Genomic DNA, 25944 nt, shown 5'->3' on the forward strand with positions numbered 1-25944 from the left:
GGTCACAAAGGCTGGACCACAGCCTATGGCAGTAAAGATCTGGCAAACTCTCCAGTTCTCAGGATTAACAGCACACTTTCTTTTTTTCTGTCATCAAATAATAAAGATCTATGTGGTTTTCTTGTAATCATTATTTGATACCAGCCCTTTGCATACCTCTGAGCAATCCTCCCAGGAGAATGTGGTCACTCTTTTACCTCACCGATAATGCTGCTGAGTCTACCTCATTTTTCCTCTTGCCCTAGGAATTAAAACAGGACATCTCAAGTTTTCGCTATGAAGTCCTTGACCTCCTGGGAAACAGGAAGCCCCAGAGGAGAAGTTATTCTACCAGTAGCACAGAGGTGTCCCAAAAGGATGAAACAAATGAGGATAGCGCCGGAGAAAAACCCAAAGTCAAGAGTGTGTCTTTCAATGTAGCCAACAAAAAAAAGGACTTCAATGTGTCTGCGCTAATTAAAACTATGTCTGGGATTGACATGGTGGAAGAGAAGCCAAAAAGCAATGGGATCAGTAAGCGCTCCTTTATCCGAAATGGAAATAGAGTTCAGAGGCTCTCCAGTTCCAAGAAAGAGTCCTTTAAGAGACTGGGGCTGCTGTTCTCCAAGATGAATGGACATGTACCTGAGGCAAATTCAGAGCCCATGTACACTATTTCAGATGGGATTATTCAGCCACACTACATGTGGAAAGACATCAAATATTCTCAGATTGATAAAGAGAGAGAAGAGAATTGTTCCAAAAGTGAAATTAACCTCAATGAGGTAGACTACAGTGGGAACACGAGACTTACAGGACAGAGCAAGGAGTGCCCTGTGGTTTGTACCAGTTCCCTTCACTGTGCTTCCAGTATTTGTTCCTCTAATTCCAAACTTTTAGACTCATCAGAGGATGTGTTTGATTCATGGGGAGAGGCTTGTGACTTGTTTATAAACCAGTGGAAAGACGGGCAAGAGGACCATGTTACAACACGGCTATAAGTAAGGCATCTTAACACCTGCTAGAAAACTTAGTTCATTGTTTGTAATTGTTTGCTCTCACCTGATTCAGCGTTATGAATTCCGTTCTGTCCACAGGATGAAACAAATGTAAAACTCTGTTAGCCTATTTTATAGCTATTTGCACCTCCTATGATTTTATTTATTTATTTATTTATTTTTACCTTCACAAAAACTGAAGGGAAGGTTTGACCATTTATAAAGCAAAGCCACTGTAAACCGCAGTACTCCTTCAGATGCAGTCAGTCTTCGATTCCCACATAATTCAGTTACACCAGTGGCAGAGTGGAGGATTTCTCCAGTGCTGGGATGATGAGAGGAGAGCACTGCTGGGTTATCGCTGCTGCTATCCAGTGTGATTGGCTCTGCATCCTGCTTGAACTCCTCATCAGCACATCCAGCTGGTGAGTGGTGGCTTAGCAGGAGGCTGAGAATCATATGTAAAACCTTTTTAGGAAGGGTTTCAGGTTATTACTGGCTTTTTGTTTTCTTTAAGCAATACAACCTCTCATTCTTTCACTAACGTGTTTTCCATGTCATTATACTCGTTATTGTAAATTGTTACTGAGTTAGAGACCCCTGTGATCATGCAACTAGAAAGCATTATGATTTGCTTGTTTACCTCACTGCCGTGAAGAAATTCCCTTGTAGGGAGCAGGATGGCCTCCCAGTGAGGCAGGCAGGGGAAGCCAATACCTGGCCTTGCTCCCAACTTCTGCATTGATGAACAGCCCCAAACCAGCTGTGGCTGCCTGAGACAGAAACCTCAGTGTGGTTCTTATATCACTAATGGTAAACCTCACCCTTACACCGAGCTGTATCTGTTTTTGAAATTCCTGCCTAATTTCCACTGCTGCGTTCACTTCTTGCTGCCTCCCGAGCCAGTGTCATATACAGCCACCCACCTGCTGTACAGCAGTGAGGTCCCTGGGTCTGTGAGCTGCATTCCTGAAAAGCAACTGAAGGGAGAGCAGCCCAGACCCCATCTGGGAAGTCTCTGCAGTCCCTTTTCTAAGGCAACGGAAGGAGCATGGCAGGAAACATTACCCTTCTGTTACTGTTTTTGCAATTGCTCATTTTCCCCCTCCGTTTCTGCCAGGCCCTGTCCAGGCACTCCCATTGTTGCATTTATCCTAAGGAGCATCAAAAAGGGGAGAAGATGCCCCATCAAGAGCAAAATGGTTGACACGATGATTTTTCACGATGTGATACTTTGGACTTTCTGTGCTGTTGCTGAGATACACAGATGACTGGCACTTGATACTGCTTCAGAGCTGCTGTTAAGTTGGCTGCTTGCCTGGAAGAAGCCAGTGCTGACCAGGAGCTGAGAAATGGCTGTGCCTTACACCATGGCTTTGTCAGGCTGAAGGCTCTATTCCCAGGACAGGTTATTGGGGCTGGAGCACATCCTGAGGGGTACTGCCAAAGATCACATCTTCTGCAGAGGCAGTGCAGTCTTGCATAAATGAGATGCTGGGATGCCTGGGGTATGATGCTTTGCCTAATTTCAGATCTGACTCTCCAGCTGTTAAGGAAAACCACCACCTTGTTGGGATCTTCCTGAGGACACCTATAGAGCACAACGTAATGGTCATGATGGGACATGCCTACAGTCACAGGTGTGAACAGCTCTTGTAGCAGACCTGCAGATGCTGACAGGCCTGGCTCATGGGAGGATTTGAATGCAGAACTTGAGGGAGAAAGCAGGGCTTTAGGCAAGCAACAGCATTAAGAAAGAGGAGCAGCCAGGAAGAGAGACTCAGAAATGTTCTGTTCTCCTTGTTACCAGCATGCAGCACACAACCCAAAGGATGTAAGCCTCTAGATGTGCTAGGTATGAGAGAGGGAGGAGCACTTCAGCACGAACAGACTTCAGGCTTTCATACTTACGGCAGGGTTATAGCAGTCTTTGAGAATTGCATCTTCTCTTCCTGTAAGTAAGGCTGAGCAAAGCATCACACGGAGACCTGCAAAATCTTAGGGGTCAGAAGCAGTTTGCTGATTGCTCAATGAGAAATCCAGCAATCCTGCCTTTGTGATGCAAACCCACCTATGAGAGCTGCAGTGAGAAGCAGCTGAATGCGGTTCTCAAAGCAGCCCACAATAAGGACCCACAGTTTAACAAATCCAATCTAGTGTATTTTTGGAAGCACCAGTATTAACGGGAGCTGCAACAGGAAGTGAGGAGAAGGGTTTGAATTATTTCATGCTTTGTCTAAGCATAGTGCAGCTTATAAACTCCGGGGCAGCACATCTTTATGTTACCATTGTAACAAGTGGGAATAAAACCCACCCCGGTTTGGTTGTGCAGATGGGTGTCAGCTGGGTTGGGGGCTGGGAGATGCATGGCTCGCATCCTCAGGCAGCAGAAGGGCTTGTAAGTTTTCCACAAATCAAGTGCACCGGAGCCGGCTCCGATTAAATGGTGTCATTCAAACTCAGCCCTACATTAACAGGTACAAATCTCCAAATGAAATGCTAATAACTCTGCAGCAATGCCCCTCAAAAATGTGGAAGTGACAGAGGGTAATGCAAATCCCTCTGTGCAAACCGTGTGAGTCATGTCCTCCTGCTGTGTCCTGAAAGGGCAGGGGTAGGAGCTGCCACATTGTAATGGCATGATGGATAAAGCACTGCAATAATCTCTTGATAGTGTTCTGCTGAACAGGAGAGGAACATCACAGGGCTGCTGGGCTGCAGCTCCTGGGGGATTTGTTCCATGACTCAGATACTTCCCAGCTACGAACTAGTTTGAGCTGACTTTCACAGTGAACACAACGATTTGCTATACTAAGTGATGAATACATGTGTCCAGGAGTTTGCAAAATTGTCAGTCTGGTCTCCCCAGAAGGCCAAATTGATTGATTGTATCTATGCATCCCTTTTGTAGCAATAGGCTTTATAGCAGCTCGTGAATTATTATTACTACTGTTAAGGAGGAGGGTCAGGGGAAGAAACTGAAAGATCTTGTGGAAAAAATACATTTGATTGATACCAGCCTTATTTTTCCTTTTTAAGATCACCTGCAGTCAGACTACTGGAGATTTTACTTACATTTTTCCATTTTCTTACTCTTTCCTTCGGAGGAATGGTTGAAGCATCTCTCTGCTGTTTGTGCAAGCAGCTGGGGTAGGAGCTTATGAGACACCGAGCATCTTCTGTGAGGAGTTAACCTATTCCCTGGTTCAGGGTGCACAGCTGTGCCACAACTGGCCCACGCCTGGCCTCTGTTCTGGGTGCCCCAACAGCAATCATCATACAAATGGTAGGAATTTGGAATCAAGTAGGTCTTGATCACTTGTCCTGTTCTCTAGGTTTCCTGCTCTTCAAAGTAGCTTTATTTCTCACCTCCCATCCCCGGCATCATTTTCACCTGGCTTTGTAACCTACAGCAATCACCAGTAGGCAGTCAGACCCCCAGACACGGACTGTCACAGAGCTAGGAGGCAGCGTACTCCAGGTCAGAGACTGAAGTTGTTTTAGAAATAAGAAATTAAGCAACATCTCTGCAGATGATTTGGATAATTGTATATTACTCACATACTGGTATATATGTAAATACTCAACTATTTGTATACGTGGTCCCTACAGAAGCAGCATGCACAGTGACAGAGCACAGGACAAGACAGCAAGACTTGAGGTCTGTTCCCAGCTCTGCCACTGACTCACCTGTGACCTTGGGCAAGTCACGTAGCCTCTCTAATGCCTCAGTTTCCCCATCTGTAAAATAGGGATACTACTACTTACCTACCTCGCAGGGGGGTTAGTTCATTCTTTACAAGCACTTTCAGATCTTCAAATTAAAGGCGCTATAGACAGTAACTAGTTAATACTCATAGCAGTGGTATGTACATTTATTTTCTGAAGACTAATTCAGGTTAGGATTTTGCTATGTCTGTTAAGATAAGTTTCCCATGTAGAAAAAAAAAAAAAGCATGATTTCCCACCAGGGGAATTTAGGGCACTTCTGCAGTAGCCAGAGACCTGGGAGCCTCAGCTAACTTCCTTGGTTTTGTGACACGTCTCACTTGGAAAGTCACCTTACTGTACCTCGTGTTTCACCCTTTTTCTAGTGATACATGTAACCATTTTTAAACAGAAACTGCCACTGTAAGTACGTATATAAATGTATTTCTATCTAAAACCTTACCCTTTCAATAGGTTAATGCTGGTTGTCACAACAGACTTCCAGGCATGGGGAAGTTCCACCGTCAGCCCAGCAAACAGAAGTACAAAAAGTTGGGCTTCAGGAAAACATCACAATCTTTTGTGTCAGAGGAGTGCAAGGTTTGACGTGCACGCTAAGGGCAGAGCAAGTGTTCTGAGCCCAGGAACGTGCTGTTCTTACAGAAACACGAGGGAACCTCCACTTTGGAAAAGTACTAATAGCGTAAGCAGGGATCCCATTTACTCCAGGGCTATCTGACCAAGTCAGAAAACCAGGCAAATACCAACTGCTCTCTTGCCATTAGGTATAGGTCCAACTCCACTTGGAACTTCTCTGCCTTGCTTTTACTTTTTTCTTTTCCTTTTCTGAAGGCCAAAATCTCACAGAAATACATACATACACCAGGAAAAGGTTCCACTTTTGGCTGAGTTCTCCCTTAGCCAGTTTGCACCGCAGCGTGCCAAATGTCCCACAGATGTGTCTGTGAGAAGGCCATGCTCATCCTCCAAGGCTGACTTCCAAAACAGCAGCATCACCCTACCAGCCCCATTACAATTTCACAGACATCCAGAATGGAGAAGTACAAAAAGCAAAGCCATCCACGCCACTGAGGCTGCCCAGATGTAATGAAAGCTGTTACTTACCCGGCAACTCTCTGTAGCTGCCCATGAGGTGGATGCACTGAAAGGAGCTCTCCCCCTCCAGAGCAGCTCCCTGCACTGTCCCGAGGCAGCAGCCCAGCTGCACCTGCCAGGTGTGCCAGAAGCATCAGTGATTTCCATTCATGCAAAGGCAGAATTAATTGGAATCGGTGAGACTACAGTGAATAGTAAATCAACCCACTAGAGTAGCATCTAAAATAAAGCGTCACCAAAATTATCTGCAGATTTCAGGGAATGTGTAACCTGAAACTTCACAAGTATAAAATCAATCCCTGACTGAGTTTCTGGAGGCAGTGGGAGGCACTCTGGGCTGGCCACGTTAATGTATTTTCAAACCATTTATAATTCAATTCCATTTAATTTTCACACTGCTTTCCCTGTTTCAGACCATTACACTTGTACAAACAAGTCATTTATATATTATTCACATAATTCCCTCCACCCAGAATAACTGCTGCTCTGGAGTAAACTGACGATCAAGAACGACTCTTAAAAGAGAATCTGCTTTATCTAAGGGAAGTGTATTTAAAAGGCAAAAACATCTTTTGAATGTATGACAGTGCGTTATGTTTCAGGGAAACTCTTTTACCTGCTCTGCTTTTATAAGGCATGCAAAGCAAAACCCAAAACCAACACCAGTAACCCCCACCCAGCTCACATCGCCCACTACTGAGGCCAACCTGACCATTCCATTCTTTCTTTACGTGCAGACCCTTCTCAATCTACAGCTCACCAACTATGGAGAACAGCACTGCCCATCCTGCTGGCTGGCATGTCCTCCTTCAGCATGGCTTGTTTCTTTCCTTTGAGGGATTTCTTCCCCTCCCATTTAAGGCATTTCCATCAGCAGTAACTCTAAGCCAGAAGAAACAATGCGCTTGGTATGAGATGTGATCAGTCAAGGAGCTGGCCATTAGCACGTGAGCTAACAGAACACTGTGATACCTTTTGCCAACAGAACGAAATACCTTTTGACTATAAATAGTTGTTTTTGAGCAAAGGGGCACTTTTTGGTGTAGCTATTTTTGAGGTATTGTACAGTTTTATTTAAAAACTACTGAATGTGTTCATAAAGGTGGGTCTGGAAACTAGAGGGCTAGGGATCCTTGAGAAGCAAAGGGTGGTTGCAGATGCGTAAGTACTCAGTTTTCTATTCAGGAAGCCCTGGAGAATTGGGCTTACACTGGAAATGGTTGTGGGTTTTTTTGTGTGTTTTTTGTTTTGTTTTGTTTGAAATCAATCCAGTTTTAATATCAAATTAAATCTTCATGAAAAAGCTATCACAGAAACAGCTTCACAGCAGATCATATTTGAAGATGCTGTTTTTATTTCATGGGATTAGAAAAAGGTGAGGATTTTCTTCTGTCATTTAATTTTGGTCAGAAATCAAATGGCCTTTTCCAGGCAACAGAGCTTTTAGATGTTGAGAGAACTTTGTGTGTTTAGTAGAGACAGAGTGGGGACCTCAGCATTCGCCCATGAGGTGGTAGCAGCCACCCCGAGAGAGGGGGAGGATGGAGAGGGCAGAGCAAAAAGCAAAAACAGATGCTCCATTTTACGTACTTTTCTACTTGCACCTTTTATGTCCATAGTGCAGATTCCATGTCATTCCCTCATGTAACATGTAAAAATGAAACAATGTATATAATAAATAAAATTATTTATTTTATGTGTATTTTTAGCTTAACTGTAAACTGGAAAAAAAAAAAGTTTAATCTTTTTTTTCCCAAAAATGTAAGCCTATTGAAATTCAAGGTGTTTCTACCTTTTCGGATGTAACATTTCCAGCTACCTATTGATAATAAACATTTATGAACAGCAAAGCATATGACATTTAATAATTTCTACCACCTTCTGCACTGGAAGCCTCCTCAAGGAGTACTTCAGGGCTCCACTTCTGTAGAGATTTATGCTGGTGTTTGTGTGAAGAGACATGATGAGGCCCTGCTTACCTGCAGTGAAGTCAGTCATCCAGATCTGAGCAAGTGTTCCTGGGGCAGCAGCTGAGCAACACCTGACAGTGCAGAAGTTGAAAAATCCCAATCGTTACAACCCTCTCTGCAACAGAAAGCAGCAAATCCACACTGAGCGTTGGTAAATGTAATGCACCACATGAATGCAATTACTGCAGTACAAAGGAATCCAAGAATGTATCATCCCATTTTAATTTGCTCCCCAAAGATATCCTTTGACCAGCGTAACTACATCATGATCCACTTTGGAATACGCAGCAATATAGCTAATAGCGTAAAAGAGTCATTAAGCAACAACCCAACTATATTACTGTGATTTGCTCGTGTGAAGCAGTCCTCCAAGCAAATCTCATTAAAGCACCAGAGGCACGCTGTTGAAGTTCTGAAGGTTTCCATCAGCCACCAGGAGCCCCTGGTCATACCTCCAGAAGAACAGGAGTTTTCTGAAGTCCCACAAGGGCAGAGCCCCTCTCCTTGAAACGCAGATGATCGCGGTACAAGTTGGGCAACACGGCCCCACGTGGGTACAGTGACTGCAGGAACAGAAGGATGCGCTGCAGCAGAGAACACCAGGTTGGAGCAAGGAGGGAGAGAGGTGGGCTGAGGCAGAAGGAGCTTTGCAGTATAATCCATCTCCTCTTACTGCACTTCCTGAAAACACAAATCATGTGCTCACGTAACCACCACAAATATTAAACGTTTTTGCTTTCAACGCTGACAAATACAGAAGAAACTGGTTTAAAAAGGGGTCTGAAACCACAGTTTGAAATTTGAATGTGAACAGGCAGGGTAGGAACCAGGAAAGATACCCAGAGGAGAAGGGGCAGAGGGAGCTGGAAGACTCACTCATTTCATCCTTGCAGGACGTGTCGCGTGGTCTTGGGACCATTTTCCATAGCACAGCGATGTCAAGCAGCTGTCACAGCCTTGCATGGCTCTTACCTTGGTGTAAACCTTGTGGTATGCTGGTGGCAAAGCGTTCGCCTGCTCCAGTGAAGGCAACGTTCAGCAAAAGGAACGCATGGAACGCTGTAAATGAGTTCAGTGTGTAAAAACACCCCATTAGGGCTCAGACACGTGTGCCTGCTGCCGCAGATCAGCACTCTTGTGGCAATGACTGAACTGCTGTGAGCACTACCCGTTGCCTATGGCTAATGCAGGCTGAACTGCTCTGTGCTAAAACGCTGGGAGCAGCAGTGACTCGACCGGCAGGAGCTCTGCTTTGAAACATTTAAATTCTGATCTTATTTCAAAGCCATGAAGTTCTAATTTGAGAGCTTTGCCTTCCTCCCTCGTAAGGGCGGTCACTTTGAACTGTGGGTCCAGATTTAAAATTGAGCACCTCCCACGCATAATGCAGCCTTTGACAGTGTGATTTTATAAACGAGAAGGATTTCCAGCACCACTGCAGAGAGAAAGAGGCTAAAATAAAACAACTGAGCTGGAAAAGCAACAGCCACCATAGGAGTCGGTTTGGTGTTCTTGCACAGCCATGGGGAAAACAGCACAGGAACAGCAGCCAGCACAGCCCTGTAGGACAGTGCTGCCGGCAGGCAGAATCAGCAAGATTAGTCTCTACAGCATTTGTAATAATTACCTTCAATAACAGATGGATTTTACAATTCAAGAGACTCCGGAGACTTGCGCCTCCAGCACACAGCAGCGCTGTACAGAATGTTAACAAGCAGAGGAGCAGCTCGCTGCCTGCATGGAGCCGGATGGCCCAGCACCCCTCGGCCAGCACAGGCTGCAGCATGCGATCATTGCATGGTGCTCAGGAACGGACGTGTGCTTCGGCACTGGGGGAGTTGTGGGCAAACAGCTGGATCAGAGCCTGCTCCTTCTAAGGGCAGAAAGGTTTGCAGCAGGTTAGAAAAGGGTGGAATACTCAACACAAAGTCCACACCTGAAAACTACAGCACATTGCTGCCTACTTCATCCCGCACTGCCAGAAGTGCTCTGTGGCACAGCCAGCTCAGGGCTCCGTCCCACAGCCTTCAGGTGATAATCCACTCAGAGCCGCTGCCTTTCATGCAGAGAAATGTGGCGTGGAAATGGAGGCGGCAGGCATGACAGGCACAGGCTTGGCAGCATGAGCCTTCTCCCTTTGGGAAGCTGAAAATCCAGCCACCAAAAAAATAAAAAAACACGGCACCAACACATTTCAGGATCAAATCTACTAAAAGAATTCATTATTATGCAACATACATCAAGAAACCAAAAGAGAGGGAAAAATCAATCCGAAGGAAATTATTGTTCGAACCACAAATCAATACTCAAAGATTTTGTACCTCCACTCAAATAAATGCTAAAATATGCGTACGGCTGCAAACCATACTCCCCTGCTCGTGCCCGATGCAGCCAGGCATGAAACAGTGTTGGTCTGGTTCTGACGTGTAACTGAGCTAAAGAATGAGGAGTTTGGACCATCACCAGACTGACACCGGGCTCCTTACAGAAAAGAAGTATCCTGAGCCTCAGTCTTGCTGTTCACACCTTTACATACTCCCAGTGAAGCCAAGGTCCTCAACACAACTACTCCAACAGCAATTCTTAGACCCTCCCTCCCCCATTATTTCAGTGTATTTTCAACATTACAGCTTTACGCTGTAATACAGCAGCACCTTCTTCTAACCTACAGAGGGCAGGGATGAACCTGTTCCAGCACACTAACTGCTCCCACAGCCCCTGCGTGCTGGTTTAAAGAACTGCTTCTGAGCCTCAACAGCCTTGATGAAAACATCACAATTGAGGTGCCGGGGTGTGTATCAGATCCATGAGCAAGTTCACCAGACCCAGATTACAAGTGTAAGAATTGCAGTGATACTTCTTTTTAAGTACACATCACTTGAGGTGATTAACAGGGCCACGGCTAGCAAAAATCCAGCTACTAGAAGGATAAGTGAGAAGAGAGAAAAGCTTGACTCCCTACCACAATCATTGGTCTGAATTTCTAAGAGGAAAAAAGAAGTTGACTCCTGGAGACAAATAAATACTGAAAGATAAAACATAACTTCCAGCTATGATAACCATTTGCACTGAAAAAGAGAAAAGCAAGGCTGTCTCACTGACAGTGTAAAGAAAGAGGCATTATTCACAGCTGAAGCACTCCAGTGCTAACAGCGACTGTTTGATATGACAGATGATGACACTCAAGGCTGAAGTGGAAACATTTGATGACTCCATGATGGAGACTGCACTTCTACAATCTGTTCAATCTTCAGGTGCATAAAGTCAGTCACATGGTTTGCGGATTCCCTTTAGAGCTTACCTGGTGAATTACTTTCTGGAGAAAGTGTAAGAAAACTTGTGGCATTGCTCCCTGTTCTCATGAAGGCCTGTGTAAGTTAAGAGCACTCTTTCAAAGAGGCCGAAGTACTGAGGCTGAAGTTCTAATGGTCTCCAGCTCATTTGTGGAACCTTCTCAAACAGTACAGCAGGTCAAAATAATGTCAGCTAATCAGGGATCGTTTCCATCACACCTTGATTCTTCCCTTGGCTACACCATCTCAAAGAGTTATGTTAAACCCCCAAGATAAATGTACAGCAGTAATTAGAAGTCTAAAGAAATGAACTAGAAGCCAAGCATACAACCCCCTAGACAAAAGTAGTAAATAACCACTTTATTAATGGAGGGGAAAAAAAGCCTTTTAGGCTTTTTTAATAGGACCAAATATAACTGTAAGGAGTGACTTTTTCCTGTTTTCGGTCCCATCCCATGTTTACTTAACAGGTACTGATGGAAACATACTCCCTTCCCTGTTCAGCACAGTCACTCCTCTTTTCATCCCCACTCAGCTGTATAAATTCACAGAACAGTAGCAGGGGCACACACAATTACTTTCAACTTCACCAAATAACAACTGTGCCACTTTCTGAAGCTACTGACAGCACCTCCTTATCTGTACCATATGTCCCCCCCCACGCAGGCTGTGTTTCAATTATGACAACTCAAGTTCCCTACAAAATCTGGCAGCCGTGAGATTCAGAAGGCAGCTCCAAGACCCAAATGCTGAATTCATGTGGAAAAAAAAAAAAAAAAAACACCAAAAAAACCCAAGCCTTGCAGAACAGATTACTTTGCTCTTTTTCTGGGACCCCGGTACCAAGCTCTCCTAACCTGCACTTGTGCCCCTGCTTGTTACCCCTAGGACAAGGCAATGCCACCAACCTGTCCTTGGCTGTGAGCAGGCTCCAGCTGGCAGCCACCACTTGATAATTCTGCACATGCAGCGCAAGGCTCTATGGAGGACAGAAACAGCTAGAGCTTGCTGCTGCAGTCTCATGCTGAAAAAGCCCATGCCTTCCCCTTGGAGGCAGAAGCAGTCTTACCCCACACAAGACAGTATTTCTTCAGTGCTTTCTGCTGGGTGACTTACTGTCATGAACATAAAGTGCTGGTAATGAACGACCACGCATTTCCATGGGTTAGATGCTTTTATTTTGTGCTATCAGTGCAAATTAGACACCAGAACTATCACCACTCGTGCAACAGCTTTCACAAAACGTATCTTACAAATGCACACCGATATACAGTACAACAGGTTGAAGCAGTATCTTACACTTTTAAGAGACATGAAGCCAACACAGAACAGAATCACACATTACAAATATGTGATCACCAACGGCAAAAGAAGTTTTGTTTTGTGAAATCTGAGAACACCAACTTACTTCAAACAATTCTGTCCTCTAACAAACTGCACCCAATTTTTTGCTGTGGTTGTAATGGCAGCTGTGCTTGTACAAGAACCATGTGTTTAAGTGTAACAGTGTACCCACCCACACAGGTACGTAATGCAATTTTCCCTTAGTGACAGTATGTTTTTACACATTTTTTAATGTAGTCTAATACATGTATTGTGTTCCCCTGCACTACAGTTTATGTATACTCCTCCCCTATGCTGCCTTACATGAACTACCAAAACTTCATCCCGTCAAGCTGATTATCATTAGCATAAACCTGGAAATAAACATGGAATCGAATGCAATTTAATCAGTCACCCCAGCCCACTGAGACAAAGACTTACAAAACAATGTAAGTTGATGAAAAAAGACATGAGAAAAACTAAGTGCAAGAAGTGAGTTTACACCCTCCCAAGACTTACATTCCTTGAGGCACATAATGCGTTGCCGGGTTAGGTGAGGCAACATAGCTGACTTGGTGCAGCTGTCCAGAACTTACAGCATTAGGAACTCGTGGAGAAGTTCCATATGGTGGATTTAATGAATGCCACGAACCAATATAGTGATAGGCAGGTACTAGAGAGATGCAAGAATCAAACCCTGGGGCAGATGGCTGGTTGTAGGGGTCTGACACCACCGGGTAATACACTGTGCCATGGGACAGGGCTGGAGGCTCTGCATTTTGAAAGTTACCTTAAGAAGAAAAGAATACACATATTTATTACCACCTTTCACTCCTATTTATGACTTTCATCAGCATGAATGCAGCATTATTTGGGGTCCAGAAGCAAAAACGCTGTTAGGTGACAGTAATTTTAGGCCCATATATATTTTTCCAAATGGCAGGACCAAAGACATTGTGAGTCCCAAGTTAGATTTGAGGACAGCTTACCCAGCTTCTCACTGAAACCCATTCAAGAACTACATAACAGTATTCTGCAGTGGTAAGAATTTTTTCATGAGGGACTTGGGTAAAGGGCTAATACGCTCTTTGCCTATTTAATCTTTGACCAGAGGGTGCTAATCTAGGCAACAGAACTATGCCTGATGAACAGGATGAAGTATTACCAGCATTAAGCCTGCACACATCTAAGCAACAGCACTGTTACAATGCACTCCTTCCCAACACTAATCATTTGGCACATTACACAGATTTTCATGAGGCAGGCATCTAACCTCTCCAACATCTTTTTCTTCATTTAATACAAGCCTCTAACAAGTCTATCTACAAGCTAGTTGCACAGCTATGTGAAGCTAAGTTTTGCTGTAGCTTTCCACACAGTAGAAGGAGTTAGCAGTAAGGATTATTCAGAAGGTACTCAGCACAGAGCTAAAGCTAAGGCTTGCAGTGTCTTCCTTTAAAAAAAAAAAAAACTTGTGAAAGTAGCAATGCTCAGGGCTTGCCAAAATCAGTTGTCTCCTTTACTTTAAGAACAGGCATTATTTTGATATCATAATTATTAGTTTATCAGTGAGCAAGGAGATATACCTTCAACATGATTTCAGAATAAGTTCTCCCAAGTTGAAATCAGTTCACTGGGTACAAATCTAGAAAGGACTACTGCTTACTTTTCATGATTTTCAAAAGCCCTTGGCATCAGTGGCTACAAGAGTGGCTCTAGCATTATTTTAAGGAATTTACGATAACCCATTATAATGCCTGCACTTTGTCTTCCCAATTTCATGCTTCTATACTATAAAGATACAAGAAAGCCATTATCTCACTTTTCATAATGTCTGTATGTGGTCTTACAGTCAAATACCAACCATTTGTAGGTGCATCGAGGGGAACCTGATGGACCTCAGCTCGCCCAGCATCGTAGAGCTGAGGTACTGAATGATCCAGGACATGAGCTGGCTCAGCGTATGCTGGATAAGCCTCCACAGATGATGCTGGTGGCACTGGCTGTACATAGACCATGGAATGCCAGTAACTCTGGTGATAGTACTTTGAGGAGAAAAAAAAAACCAACAAGAAAACAAAGTCAGGCATATATACACAGTCTCCATCCCTCCTCCAAATCAGCAGTAGCTTCATATCAAAGAGTAGTAATAAGTGCATTTTTCCCTTTTGTTACTGTAGGATAATGTTATATATGAAGGAGAAAAAAATGCAGACTGTCAAAGTTTGCTGTAATAGCTGCAACTCCCAACTTAGTTCTATCCTGTTTTTTTTTATTATTTTTTTTTTTTAAGAGGGAGTTTTGGTTCTCTATAATCAACTTCATCGTATTCAAGGAGATTTTTCCATTTCTTCAGTTGAAGAATCTGGCATACTGCTTCTACTTATCACAGTTCCAGCACTGCCATTGCCCATGACTGCTGGAGCACAGATAGCTATTGCAGACAGCGCTCTTCAGCAGAGCAACGGTTCCCAGGACAGAGAAATGGTACTAACCGGTGTGAGCTGTGCATGTCCTAGAGGACTCAAACCATACATCTCTAAATGGCCTTTGGTATCTCATCTAAGCAGATGAATTTTCCTAGTAGTTCAGGTTATTTATTTTCAGGTTATATGAGAAAATATTTATTCATCATCCTCCACAAAAATCAGAGTAAACAACCAGACATACAAATGTGCTTTACAATTTGAGTTAGAACATTGTTCCTAAGCTATACTTTAATCACCTCCAAGCAAGCTTATATGTAATAATCGTCAACTACACAGTATGCACATTTAGCACACTTGGAAGTCTTAAATACATCAGTACACCTCTGTTCAGAAAAGCAGCAGTTTTCACAGGCAATTTACTGTACTCACTTTAAAAGCACTTACTTGCAATCCCAGATTAAAATAATACTGCAAGACCTTTGTATCTGAAATTAAAGGATATGGCATTAAAGAGCAGATGAGCATAAACTGATGAGCAGAAAGAATTCTACATACATCGAGAACATTCTAAGTCACTGCAATAAGTAACTATTCTACAATTATTTTTTCTTTAATGTTTTGAGGGTAAAGAGTATATCTTGAATTTAACTGTTGTTATAAATATTGTACCTTTAAGCTAATCCAGTTAGATGTTTGTATAACATACTGGATAACTTGCTCCCAGCAATCTCAGCAGCTTAGAGGAACTTTAAAAAGAATTGCCAAGCGTAACATGGTTTTCAAAGTCTTAACAGTCCCAGAAGAGTGAAGCTGTTTAAAACCTTCCAGGTTTGCCAGTGAAAGCAGAGGAGAAGCAAGCAACTAGAGGCTCAACTAGAGCCTCCACATGGCTTTCCTGCTTGCTATCCAGCTACTGCACACGCATGCTTTCACAGCCCTGCTCTTCTATAGTACTGAGTATTGTTGTCTGCTGTAAACAGGAATAGAATTGGAAATGCAAATCTCTATTTTGAAATGAATGAGCACTGGTTCCTCTTTTGCCAATTCTCAACTCTTTCACTGTTCAGCGTATTGGACCACGGCACAGCCTACTTAAATGTAAGGAAGGATGTGTGCATTTTCCAAGAACAGCTAACAGCTTACTCCCAAAAGTGCTGGCGACTTGGCTCTGAAATTAACCAGTTAAATATTAAAAATAACTGGAAGGCTCACATAAATGTCAGCTTCTTAGTATATAGCTGAAACTGCATCTACCTTGGAAAGATGATTTTTTTAAATCTGATTTAGTTTTTCAATTGATTATGCAAATATATGCAAAACAAGCCTAAGAACTGAATGAAACAGCTCCTTCATAGCAGCGATAACAGTACAAAGGAGGAGCTGGGAGACTGAAGTGACAAACTGATTCAGGAAATACTGATGTCTGGAGAGTTCTGGAACAGAAGCCAGTACAGTAGGGGACCAGTTTTTGTTTATTTTCCTCTTTCGGATGTCTAGAAATCAAGTCAGTCTTCACTATAACCAAACTACCGTGTGAAATAACAGCTAAGCCAGAAGAAGTTAACCACCTTGGCATGAAAATATGAAGATCACATTAACTACTCATAAAATTTAATCTTAAGGTACACGAGGACAAAGTTCACTGTTCAGTTGAGTAGCTCAGATCAATCCTGAACGCTGCCACAGGAAAGGAACAGTCTCCAGAATACCGTAACAGCAAACAGCCTTCACAGATGCTTCAAACACAAGGGAACAGGTGAGAGTAAGATACCTAAGGTCACTGTGTTAATAGAAGCCATTTCACAAGCCCTAAATGTCATTAATAAGATTCAAGCAACTCTGAGAATTGGAATACAGACGTATCAGTGAATACTAAGGCACCGTCTTCCTCACCACTCTGACTTCAGCCCGTTAACAAACTCGGATTTCAAACTATACCAGGCCAAATTCCAGTCCTGCAGGTATTTTTTATTTTTCCTTTAGCAAACTGCACAGAACTCTCTAGGTCAAGTATATGCAAATACTTTACCACGCCCTACTCCAGAACTGCTGGATTTCTCAACCTAAAGGCTATGCAGTGACACCACAGTGACACTCAGTGTCTCCCTGTAGAAAAGGAAAAACACTACATGCAATTTCTTATTAGCTACTAACCATAAAATCCTGAAAAAAAAAATTGGAGTCTATCCCCAGAAAGACATGGCCAGTATTATGATGAGCGAGCTGAAGAGCTGCAGGCAAGGGTCTGAAGAGGTTATTAATCCACATCCACTTCAGATTCTTGTCAGTACACTTAACACCCAATTCTCCCAAGAGCTGAAAGCCTCAGTAAAGGGCATTTAACTGAAGCAGAAGACAATTAACTCTAATGTGTATACAGAATAATCTACAGTGGTACTACTGCAGTAGGGAAGTAGGAAGTCAAATACTCAAGATTAAAAAAACAGCAATCAAGAATACCAGCAAAGGAGTTACTGCAGAACACATTAGCAATACCTCTAAGAGAAGACCTTGAGCAGTCATGCCTTACTTCCAGACCAACTGCTGGCAAAATAAACATGTTGCATGGTAAATGCAACTGAAAGAATCCTCAACATTCTGGCCCAGAACTGCTTTACAGTCCACCAGATGCAGCTACCTGAACTGTACATATCAACAGTAACTCTTCATATTATCTAAAATCAGCCCTCTAGGATTAGTACTTTCATTCGACTTCCACACAGGGACAATGAAACTACTTCAGATGGCAGTATGTTGAATTCAGCATGAAAACAATTTGCATTACTGAAGTATTTGATCCTCCATCTTCACACAGATTTCAGAAAAAAAAGTCAGAAGCTTTCTATTCTGAAGCAGTAAAACTCAGAACTGCCATACATCTGAAATACAGCCAGTTCCAAGAGAATGCTGTTTTTGTTTTGTTTTTCCAGGGTGATGGTGGTGGAGAAATCGAGTCAGATAGCTAGAATGAAACTGTAGTGTTCAAAATGGTGGAAAAAGGAATGCTTGGATTTTACAGACCCTACAGTTATGCAGACAGTTCTTTTCCTTGTTCAACCCTGAATGAAAGGCTACTTCTCCGTATCAGCAGCAGAGAAAGTGGTAGATTCGGGTACTTCAGCTAAAGGTAAGCCTTTGATAACAGTCACAGCCTCTCTGTCTCTCTAGATAGCTACAGAAACACAGACGTTCAACATACCCAGTCTATGGGAGGATTACATACAAAGCCATGTGTTTCGGCCAATGTGCAGAGACAGACCCAGTGCAAGAACAACAAACATAAGCTGACAGTTTTGCACTGCTGCTCTCAAGCGCAGGCTACAGCTCATCTTTAGCTCGGCCTCAGTACTGCCAAAAACAGCCTCCCTGTGTGCCACCTGCCAAAGGAGGCAGCGACAGCTGAAGCTGTTGTACTCACTGCAACTGCAGCACATGTAAGCTATGACTGAACACCAACACTTATCCGGGGCATCTGTGCTCCAGTGTGAGCATGACATTATGACCAAATGAATCTTCCTACCACAACAAGCAGGCTGAGTAACCAGATCTACTTTTGCAATTCTTCTAGATTTTAATCCTTAGAGCAGTTTGAGCCAGTGCACCATAAGAAGGCTGAGCACGGGGATATGCACAGGGAAGAATGGATTTTCAACAGCTGCCCAGAACTACACATACCCATGAAATTCTTTATCAGCTGAGAGACTGCATCACAATAGTTTTATCTGCCTTTTGAGATGTGTGCAGTGATGTGATAGTGGCACACTTGGGCCTCAGAGCATTCCTACCTAGAGCAAAGCAAGATACATAGCATAATAATAAGCAGCACTGTCATTCTTATAGCTGAGGCACTTAAAGTCAAGGACAGCAGATGGCTTGGATCTTTGGGTTATTGAAATGAATTCTGCAAACTCCAGGCCCAGTTTGTGTTCTGTCATTGTTTGTGGCTTTTAGGAACAGGGGCTATATTAATAAACTCCCACATCAAGCACTGCTGCTGCACTGTTTACCAAGCTATGCTGTCTGATGCAACTTTGCATGGCATGCAGGTATTCAGCAGAAAGTATTTAGCCAGCTGATTAAAGACCACCACTTCAGAAACAAAACTCAAGATCAGCTGACAAAACTGAAAGCCAATTTTGAGCTGCTGTGGCTACTGCACTGGTACTTCCATACTTGTTGGTTGGTAGCAAAAATCTACCTTAAAAGATGGTGTTATAACCGATAACAGTATACAGAAAGGCTGTGCATTCACAGAGCAGAAGCCCTTACACTCACATATTTATGACACTACAGAATGGCATCTAAGAGTTATACACAACACAACACACAATATCCAGTGAACTATGCAGTACCAGAACTTTAAATGCTTTTTTTTTTTAATCAAGTTATCAGAAAAATTATTATTCCATGCAGTGCTGATAAGATACAGACCAAGCACTCTTCTCTCCACTGATACCTGAATCTTTAGGATGTGGCCTACAGCTGCAGTAAATTGTTTGAGCCCGATATGAACTTATTATTCAGAACTAGGAATTTTTACCGTAAGCATCCAAAATATTTTTATCTGCCTGTGAGCTGCAGGGAGCCATTTCTTGTCACTACAGGTATTCGGTTCAGTTTCGTAAAGAACACAAGTCAGAAGCGTGCCAAAGTACAGCAATAACAGAAAAAACAAAACATCTTCGTTACCTCTTGGCAGATCACTGCCACTGGGATCACAAGAGTAAGGCGGAGGAATGGCACCAGCTTCTCCCACCTCACTAGCTGGAGGAAGAGGAGCTGAATAAATTGGGAATGGCAGTGAAGAAACTGGCACTATTAGAAGGAAACAAAAGTCAAGTTTACAATGGCTTCTTATTCAAGCAAAGAAAACGGTAAGTTATGCAGTCAGGCCTGGACTTCCTTCCAGCTCAGTGACTTTAAATTAAGTTCTCTTTAGTAATCGCTTCCCTCCCACTTTAAAAGAAGCTCAGAAGAAATTTTAAAACCAGCCAGGAAGGTTCCAATTTCAGATGCCTTAGCTGTCTGTCTGTTATCAAGCTTTGTATTTCAGTTAAGAACAAATGTCTCTTTTTCAGTCAGTTCTTCATATACTAGAAGTAGGTCAGGCTTTTCTTACGTAATTATCTGTCCTAGAACAACAGGGAACAGAATACTCTACACCATCAAAAGCATCACAATTAACCCACAAAAATAAGGCAATGTTCAAGAAGTATCAGGCAAAAGTTTGTAGACAAATTTCTGTTGAATATTTATTAGGTGGCCCACATCTCTAGAACTCTAGCAGGTTCCTCATAAAGTAGACAGCTTACCGAGAACTGCGCTGACTAAACTCTCAAGTGGGAAAAAAACAAAAACAAATAGATATGTGAAAGGTTTCTTTTTTTCCTCATGCTAAACAAAGAGTTACAGAAGCCAAGAAAAATCCTCTTTTCATGGATTTCCCTTTTCATAGAAAGGAAAAGTCTTTTTCTTAAGACAGACAATTCACAAAAATGAAGTGGATTCAGTGCTTGAGCCTGTGACTCTTCTGGAAGGTATAGTAAAACCTTGAGATTTGCACCAGTAGCATACTGGAAATTAACCATACAAAACAGGGAGAAGCAACCATGAACTTGTCTTTAAAAAGGAAGCTGCTAGTGAAACACCTGGCATTGAAGGATAAAGACAGGTGGGGTCAGGGAAACAACCTCAGAGCAGAGACTTTCAATTCCCATGCAAATCCCCTTCAAAGCATGGAAACATGACATTCGTCAGTAGCTGTAACCTCATTGCCAAGTCATTTTCCACATTTGTTTTGGATACATGGAAAGAAAGCGAGAGGGAAGAAGGCAACTGAAAGCTTAGACCATCCAAGACCAGAGCCTTAGCACGCACACTCTACCTGGCCTCCCTATAGAAGCAGGAGAGACTAGAACTGGTTGAATTGCCGTTTGTGGGGGGACAGCTGTTGTGACACTGGCTTGTGTGGTGGCAGAATTTGAGGAGAAGACTGTAGGTGGAGCAGCATTAACACCTGCAGAGGTAGCAATTACTGCAGAGTTCACCATCACCTGCAAAAGAGTCAGGGTATTCAGTACACTACCTCTACAACTGGCTTTGACAAGAGCTACGGAAACATCACAGATTTAAGAAATTCTCACTTCACAAAAATGCATTTTGGAAGTTCTAGCTGTAAAAGACAGCTAGTTACCCAAGTTCTCTAAAAATTGGCTTGAAAAAATACCAACCTAAAAATAACAGTAAGCTGCAGGAACCTGCAAATGCATCTTTCCACCCTTCCATTATGCTTTATTTATAGAGGATTATATGCTTTGTAACAAAACCATGCAAGAGAGAAAGAATGAAATCCCAAAAGAGACCAAACACAGCGGTCTTCTCTCCAAAGAGCTACCACAGTAACATACTACACACTACCTTCTGGGGATAACTGTAGGAAGCCACTCCATCTTGAGCTGACACAGCCACTGGCCCTTCTTCCTGCAGGGATTCCAAAGCAAACAGTGTTCCATTTTAGCAGAGAAGTAACAAAACTGCAGACACTGGATTTCTAAGAATTTTCCAATTATGAGCTACTCATACACTAAGCTTCTTTTATAACTCATGAAAGATCAATTTTAGCCTGACGTGCACAGGACTGGTTTTCACACCCACTGTAGTTCATCAGCAGGTGAATGGAGCACTTGAGAGGCAGCCACTGACTGGTTTCAGATAAGAAAATTCAATGTCAGTTCCATCAAAGGTGAGATCTTTCCCATCACACGTTGGTGGAATAGGACTAACTAGTATACAACCTGAAGAGTGGCACAGCAAAAGCAAGTGCTGTCTGGAACAGAAAAGGAAGGAAAAGTAAATAGTGCTCAGACAGACACTTTGCAAAGGGGATAGATGGAAAGTACAGTTTAGATGTACTTGCAGACTCAGACAAAAACCCTCACCATTTAAGAAGAAAAGGGGATGGGGGGGAGGAATACAGAAGTGAAACTATCAATCCTTTGTGCCAAAACCAGTCTCTGACCTACTATGTTAAGCCTGGTTCCAAAGACAGTTTCCGTGAAGAATGTTACACACACCTGAAGGATTACAATCTGAACAGGCAGGAACTAACACTTACCAAGTTTGCTGTAGGTTCTGCTGAACTAAATACTGTTGCAGTTTCACATTCTGGATCTGCAAGACATAGGCAAAGTTAATAAAAAAAATACAGCATTACATCAAATTGTTCAGAAACTTTTTAAAAAGTTGTAATGAATGCATTCACCAAATGCAGTAAAGACTAACATGTTATTTACCTGGAGGTGCATACAGATATTCTTCATGAAATTTCCCTAGAAGAGAGAGAACAGAAAGCTTTGATTCCAGAAAAACAGAAGTTAAAGCCGAAGTTACTAAAATTGTATTTCACTGCATTAATTAACTGAACTGCTTTCAATATCATCTTGTTTTGTGCAGAAAAATAGCGCGATCCAAGATCTTCCTCTTCCCCATTTTGCTATTCCAGCAATATCAAGGTTGCTGTTGCCAAATCTACGCCACACAGCAGCTTGCCTTGCTACAAACCCATACTATCAAAATAGTGATGTTCTAGCAAGCTTTAACAGAACAGAGACATTTTCTTTTAATCAAAGATAACTAATTCTTTAAAAACTCACCATTTTCACTTGTTTCTTCTACATCCTCCTCTGAGCGATTCAGGGTCTGCTTGTTGGCTGGAACTGAGTTGGGGCCTCTTCTAGCTACCCAAAAACCTGCTGGACCGTGGACAATTGCAGTAGGACTACCCTGTCCCTAAAAAGGGAAACAAGAAGTGTGCATTTATAAATAGTATAAGACTTTCCAGGTTTAATGCATGCACAAATAGAAAGAAGCTGGAAAACCATACTTGCTGTAACCAAAGCTTACTCTCTTTGCACCCTGCATGCAGTAGAACAGTTGGACATATTTCTCTTACCCTTCATTCTGCCCTGCATCTTCTGTACAATTTGTTTTTGAAAACCTACAGTTGTTTTATATGACAGGGTCAAGATGCTCCCAATTAGAATTTAGCCAGCTCTGACGTAGGTTCAACCAAAGCTGAAAAAGAGAGAGCAGATACCCCCCCCACCAGCAACCAGGACTCTACCTCAAGCATAAACTCCTGTATTCCCCACCGTGAGGAACTCCCACCATGCCAACAACCTATGAATTCATCCAAAAATATAATGTGACTGGCAGATGGCACAGTTCCCACTGTCTGCACTAGCTGGATCCATGCATGCATGTCTGACATATTCAGAGAGCAGTGCTCATCATATTTCCCACGACTCCTGTAAAGCCTTGTACGTAGTTTGTCTTTGTATAGAAGCCAGCCCTTAGCTGGACAATTACAATCTAGAGTTCTCTAAAGGAGGAACACAGGATTATGAGAAGCGTAAGTAAAAGAAACTGATTCACTCTTTTGTAATGGCTATGACATTCAATACTCTCCTCAGAAGACAGGACAGCTATGAGATTGAAAAAGGCTTGTAACATCTCCAAGGGTGAAGTATAGGTATTAAGTCAGAAGATTCTCCCACCAGATCTCTAGTAGGATGGCAGATTTTTCTGCAACAAACGTTTATCCCCAGGGCATATTAATTTTTTTCAGTTAAGGAGACAAGGAAGACATGGGGAAAAGAGACTTGGGCACTGACACTAACAAAGAGGCTGAATGAACATGAAAAACTACTTACTGGATGCTGCAGGTATACAGCTTAGCAATGGGGAGGAAAAAACAAGCTAGAAATCTATACTGCTTTAATGGGAGGGGGAATGGGGAAGGAAAAGGAGCATTACAAGATAACGTCCCTACTCCTTGACAGCCTTGGAAGAAATAAGAGCAAAGATCACACATTTAATACAGGCAGATGAATAAACAAAGGCTGCTGAAAGAACCCTGAACAGATTCACCCTCTCATTTATTTAAATGCGAGTGTAACTTGTACTGAGCTTAGATAAAAACTGAAAGATTGATTTCACCGTTTAAAAATGTATTAGATTGAAGATGAAAGTAGCACGGTATGAAGTCTGTTTTAAAAGAAGCTAGATTTTGATTTTTCTCCCATTTCTGTAGCAGAAAAGATGGTTTCAGGAACATTAGCCCAACTCAACTGTGAATTCCTAGGAATAATCCAGGCTACCACTGTACAGCTTCTGAAACTAGTTACTCAAACCACAAATTAAGAGTGCAGCAAAACAACTGAAGTACTAACTCCCGCAATATTTACAATCAGATGGACATTGATAGTAGGAAGGAATTTTTTCTCCCCCAAATCTCATTTTCAAATTATCATGGGAACTAGAAATATAGCCCTACCTTTATTAAAACATGCTAAAGAGAAAATAAAACAAATGCTGCTGGACAGAAAGAGAGACAAGAGAAAGAAGGGGAAAGCTTAGAAAAATGGATGCTTTAAGCAGGACTTACAGGATCTACTCCAATTTCAGCCTTCCCTTCCCCTAAAACATACTTACCGCTAAAGCTCTTTGAAGAAAAATAAATATAACATTTAATTTATTATAATGCAGGATTTTTTTTTTTTTTTAAAACAAACCTTTGAGAAGCTTCAGCACACTCATCATTCATAACTTACTGCTAAGGCAGGAAAAGAAGTTTCATCCCCTTCTTCAATTTCGTAGAAAGTTATTGTTTCTTCTGATCCTTGAGGCTCTTCTCCATTCTCTGGTACGAACCCATACTGACATTCCTTATTCACACACTGCATCTGACGGCGGCTACGGCTGTATGAACTTGAAAAAAAAAATGAGAACAGTTTAAGAATCACTACTATCTGGACTTTCACCCTAGTTTTGTTGCTCAATTTTAACTCCCTTTTCTTTGGAAAGGCACAATAATCCCAATGCTCAATACTGTGCCATTGAAAGCCAACTTAGCCCTCTACATCCGTCTCCCACCACCCTCCCCAACTCTTTCAGTACAACGTTCTGTAAAGAGGTTTGTATTCACTTACCGTGACCTGCAGGAGAAACTGTCATAGCTCTGATAACATCTCTTTCCTGGACTGGGGTAGAATGCTATTTGAGGGCCAACCATGTTGTGCCTGTTTATAAATCGGGCAGATCCCCTAAGTTTAAAGGGTAAAAGGTGCAATTACCAGGAAGTGCCTCTCAGATGGAACTCTTCTGTAGTTTTATCTGTTAAATAGCACAAGCTCTCTCCTAACTAATCCACAGCAAGAACAGAGAACAAGTGGTAACCTCAGATAGGTTTTCAAGGCTTCATACCTTGGCATTCCAAATCCACGATTATGTCTCTGGGGAGGATTCTGAGGATGATAGGGTCCATAAGGTGCCATGTTTCCACCACCCTGTGAGCAGTGAACTGGAGGAGAGCGCCCTGAGGGAACACCATGCTGTAGCCGGGGCGGGAGAACTGGCTGACCCCTACTATAAGCCATTGTCATAAAGACTTCCTTTCCACGAACTTTCTTAAGCAATCTCTTCCGTGTTTTCACATCCATTTCTGCAGTTTCAGTTAAGGACAGAAAACACAGGTTTATATTTTAAGCAGCTTACTCTAGAGCTATGTTTTCTTTAACTCATTTGAGAAGAGTCATTATTTGGATATATCAAAGAGAATCAACAGCATACTCCAGGGCAGGGAGGAAGTATCCAAAACACATAAACTTCATATCTTTATTTTGAAGAACCTAACACGCATTCTGAACTGCAAACAGAATACAAGCACCTCACTCACATGAACACCTTCCCAGTTTCAACTGATCAAACCAGTATTTGCAGTTTTAAAGCACCTTCATAAAGGCTACATTTATTCAATCAGAAAACTGTTCTCTAAATGAAACAAATACAATCCCTGTTTACTTCAACAGCAAAAATCTAGTCCTTCCACACATCTCTTTAAGGCCAAATCAGACATACTTCTTGGTTTACAGATCTGATCTTCATAAATAGTTCTCAAATGTCAAAATTCTTCTTCAAATTCTGAGCAACATGAACCTTACTATGTATTTTCATGGGATTTGCTATTTTACATAGGGAAATTCATTCTTTTGTCTGAAGCATCACTTTACATGAAGTCCTTGTCACAGCTAGATTTTATATCACAGGCCAACTTAAGCCACTTTCAACA

At 42.3% G+C, this 25944-nt stretch overlaps 2 protein-coding genes across 3 annotated transcripts in view; one reads left to right on the forward strand and one right to left on the reverse strand.

Annotated features, from left to right (window-relative positions):
• Positions 1-7651, forward strand: part of TRPC5 (transient receptor potential cation channel subfamily C member 5) — a 96235-nt gene extending 88584 nt beyond the window's left edge. For both annotated transcript variants that reach the window (XM_420310.8, XM_046940503.1), the window contains exon 11: positions 246-7651. In XM_420310.8, the coding sequence (XP_420310.3) occupies positions 246-980 (735 nt within the window). In that variant the 3' untranslated portion in view covers positions 981-7651. The remainder of the gene's footprint in view (positions 1-245) is intronic.
• Positions 7652-12230: 4579 nt separating this feature from the next.
• Positions 12231-25944, reverse strand: part of ALG13 (ALG13, UDP-N-acetylglucosaminyltransferase subunit) — a 29850-nt gene continuing 16136 nt past the window's right edge. The window contains exons 17-28 of the mRNA XM_040699780.2: positions 25080-25317; positions 24806-24919; positions 24428-24584; positions 22469-22604; positions 22109-22144; positions 21931-21986; positions 21234-21296; positions 20701-20869; positions 19506-19631; positions 15261-15301; positions 14252-14432; positions 12231-13177 (exon numbers count right to left, since the gene is read on the reverse strand). Of these exons, the coding sequence (XP_040555714.1) occupies positions 12903-13177; positions 14252-14432; positions 15261-15301; positions 19506-19631; positions 20701-20869; positions 21234-21296; positions 21931-21986; positions 22109-22144; positions 22469-22604; positions 24428-24584; positions 24806-24919; positions 25080-25317 (1592 nt within the window). The 3' untranslated portion in view covers positions 12231-12902. The remainder of the gene's footprint in view (positions 13178-14251; positions 14433-15260; positions 15302-19505; positions 19632-20700; positions 20870-21233; positions 21297-21930; positions 21987-22108; positions 22145-22468; positions 22605-24427; positions 24585-24805; positions 24920-25079; positions 25318-25944) is intronic.

The sequence above is a fragment of the Gallus gallus genome, chromosome 4 (genome assembly GCF_016699485.2).
Source record: "Gallus gallus isolate bGalGal1 chromosome 4, bGalGal1.mat.broiler.GRCg7b, whole genome shotgun sequence".
Lineage (NCBI taxonomy): Eukaryota > Metazoa > Chordata > Aves > Galliformes > Phasianidae > Gallus > Gallus gallus.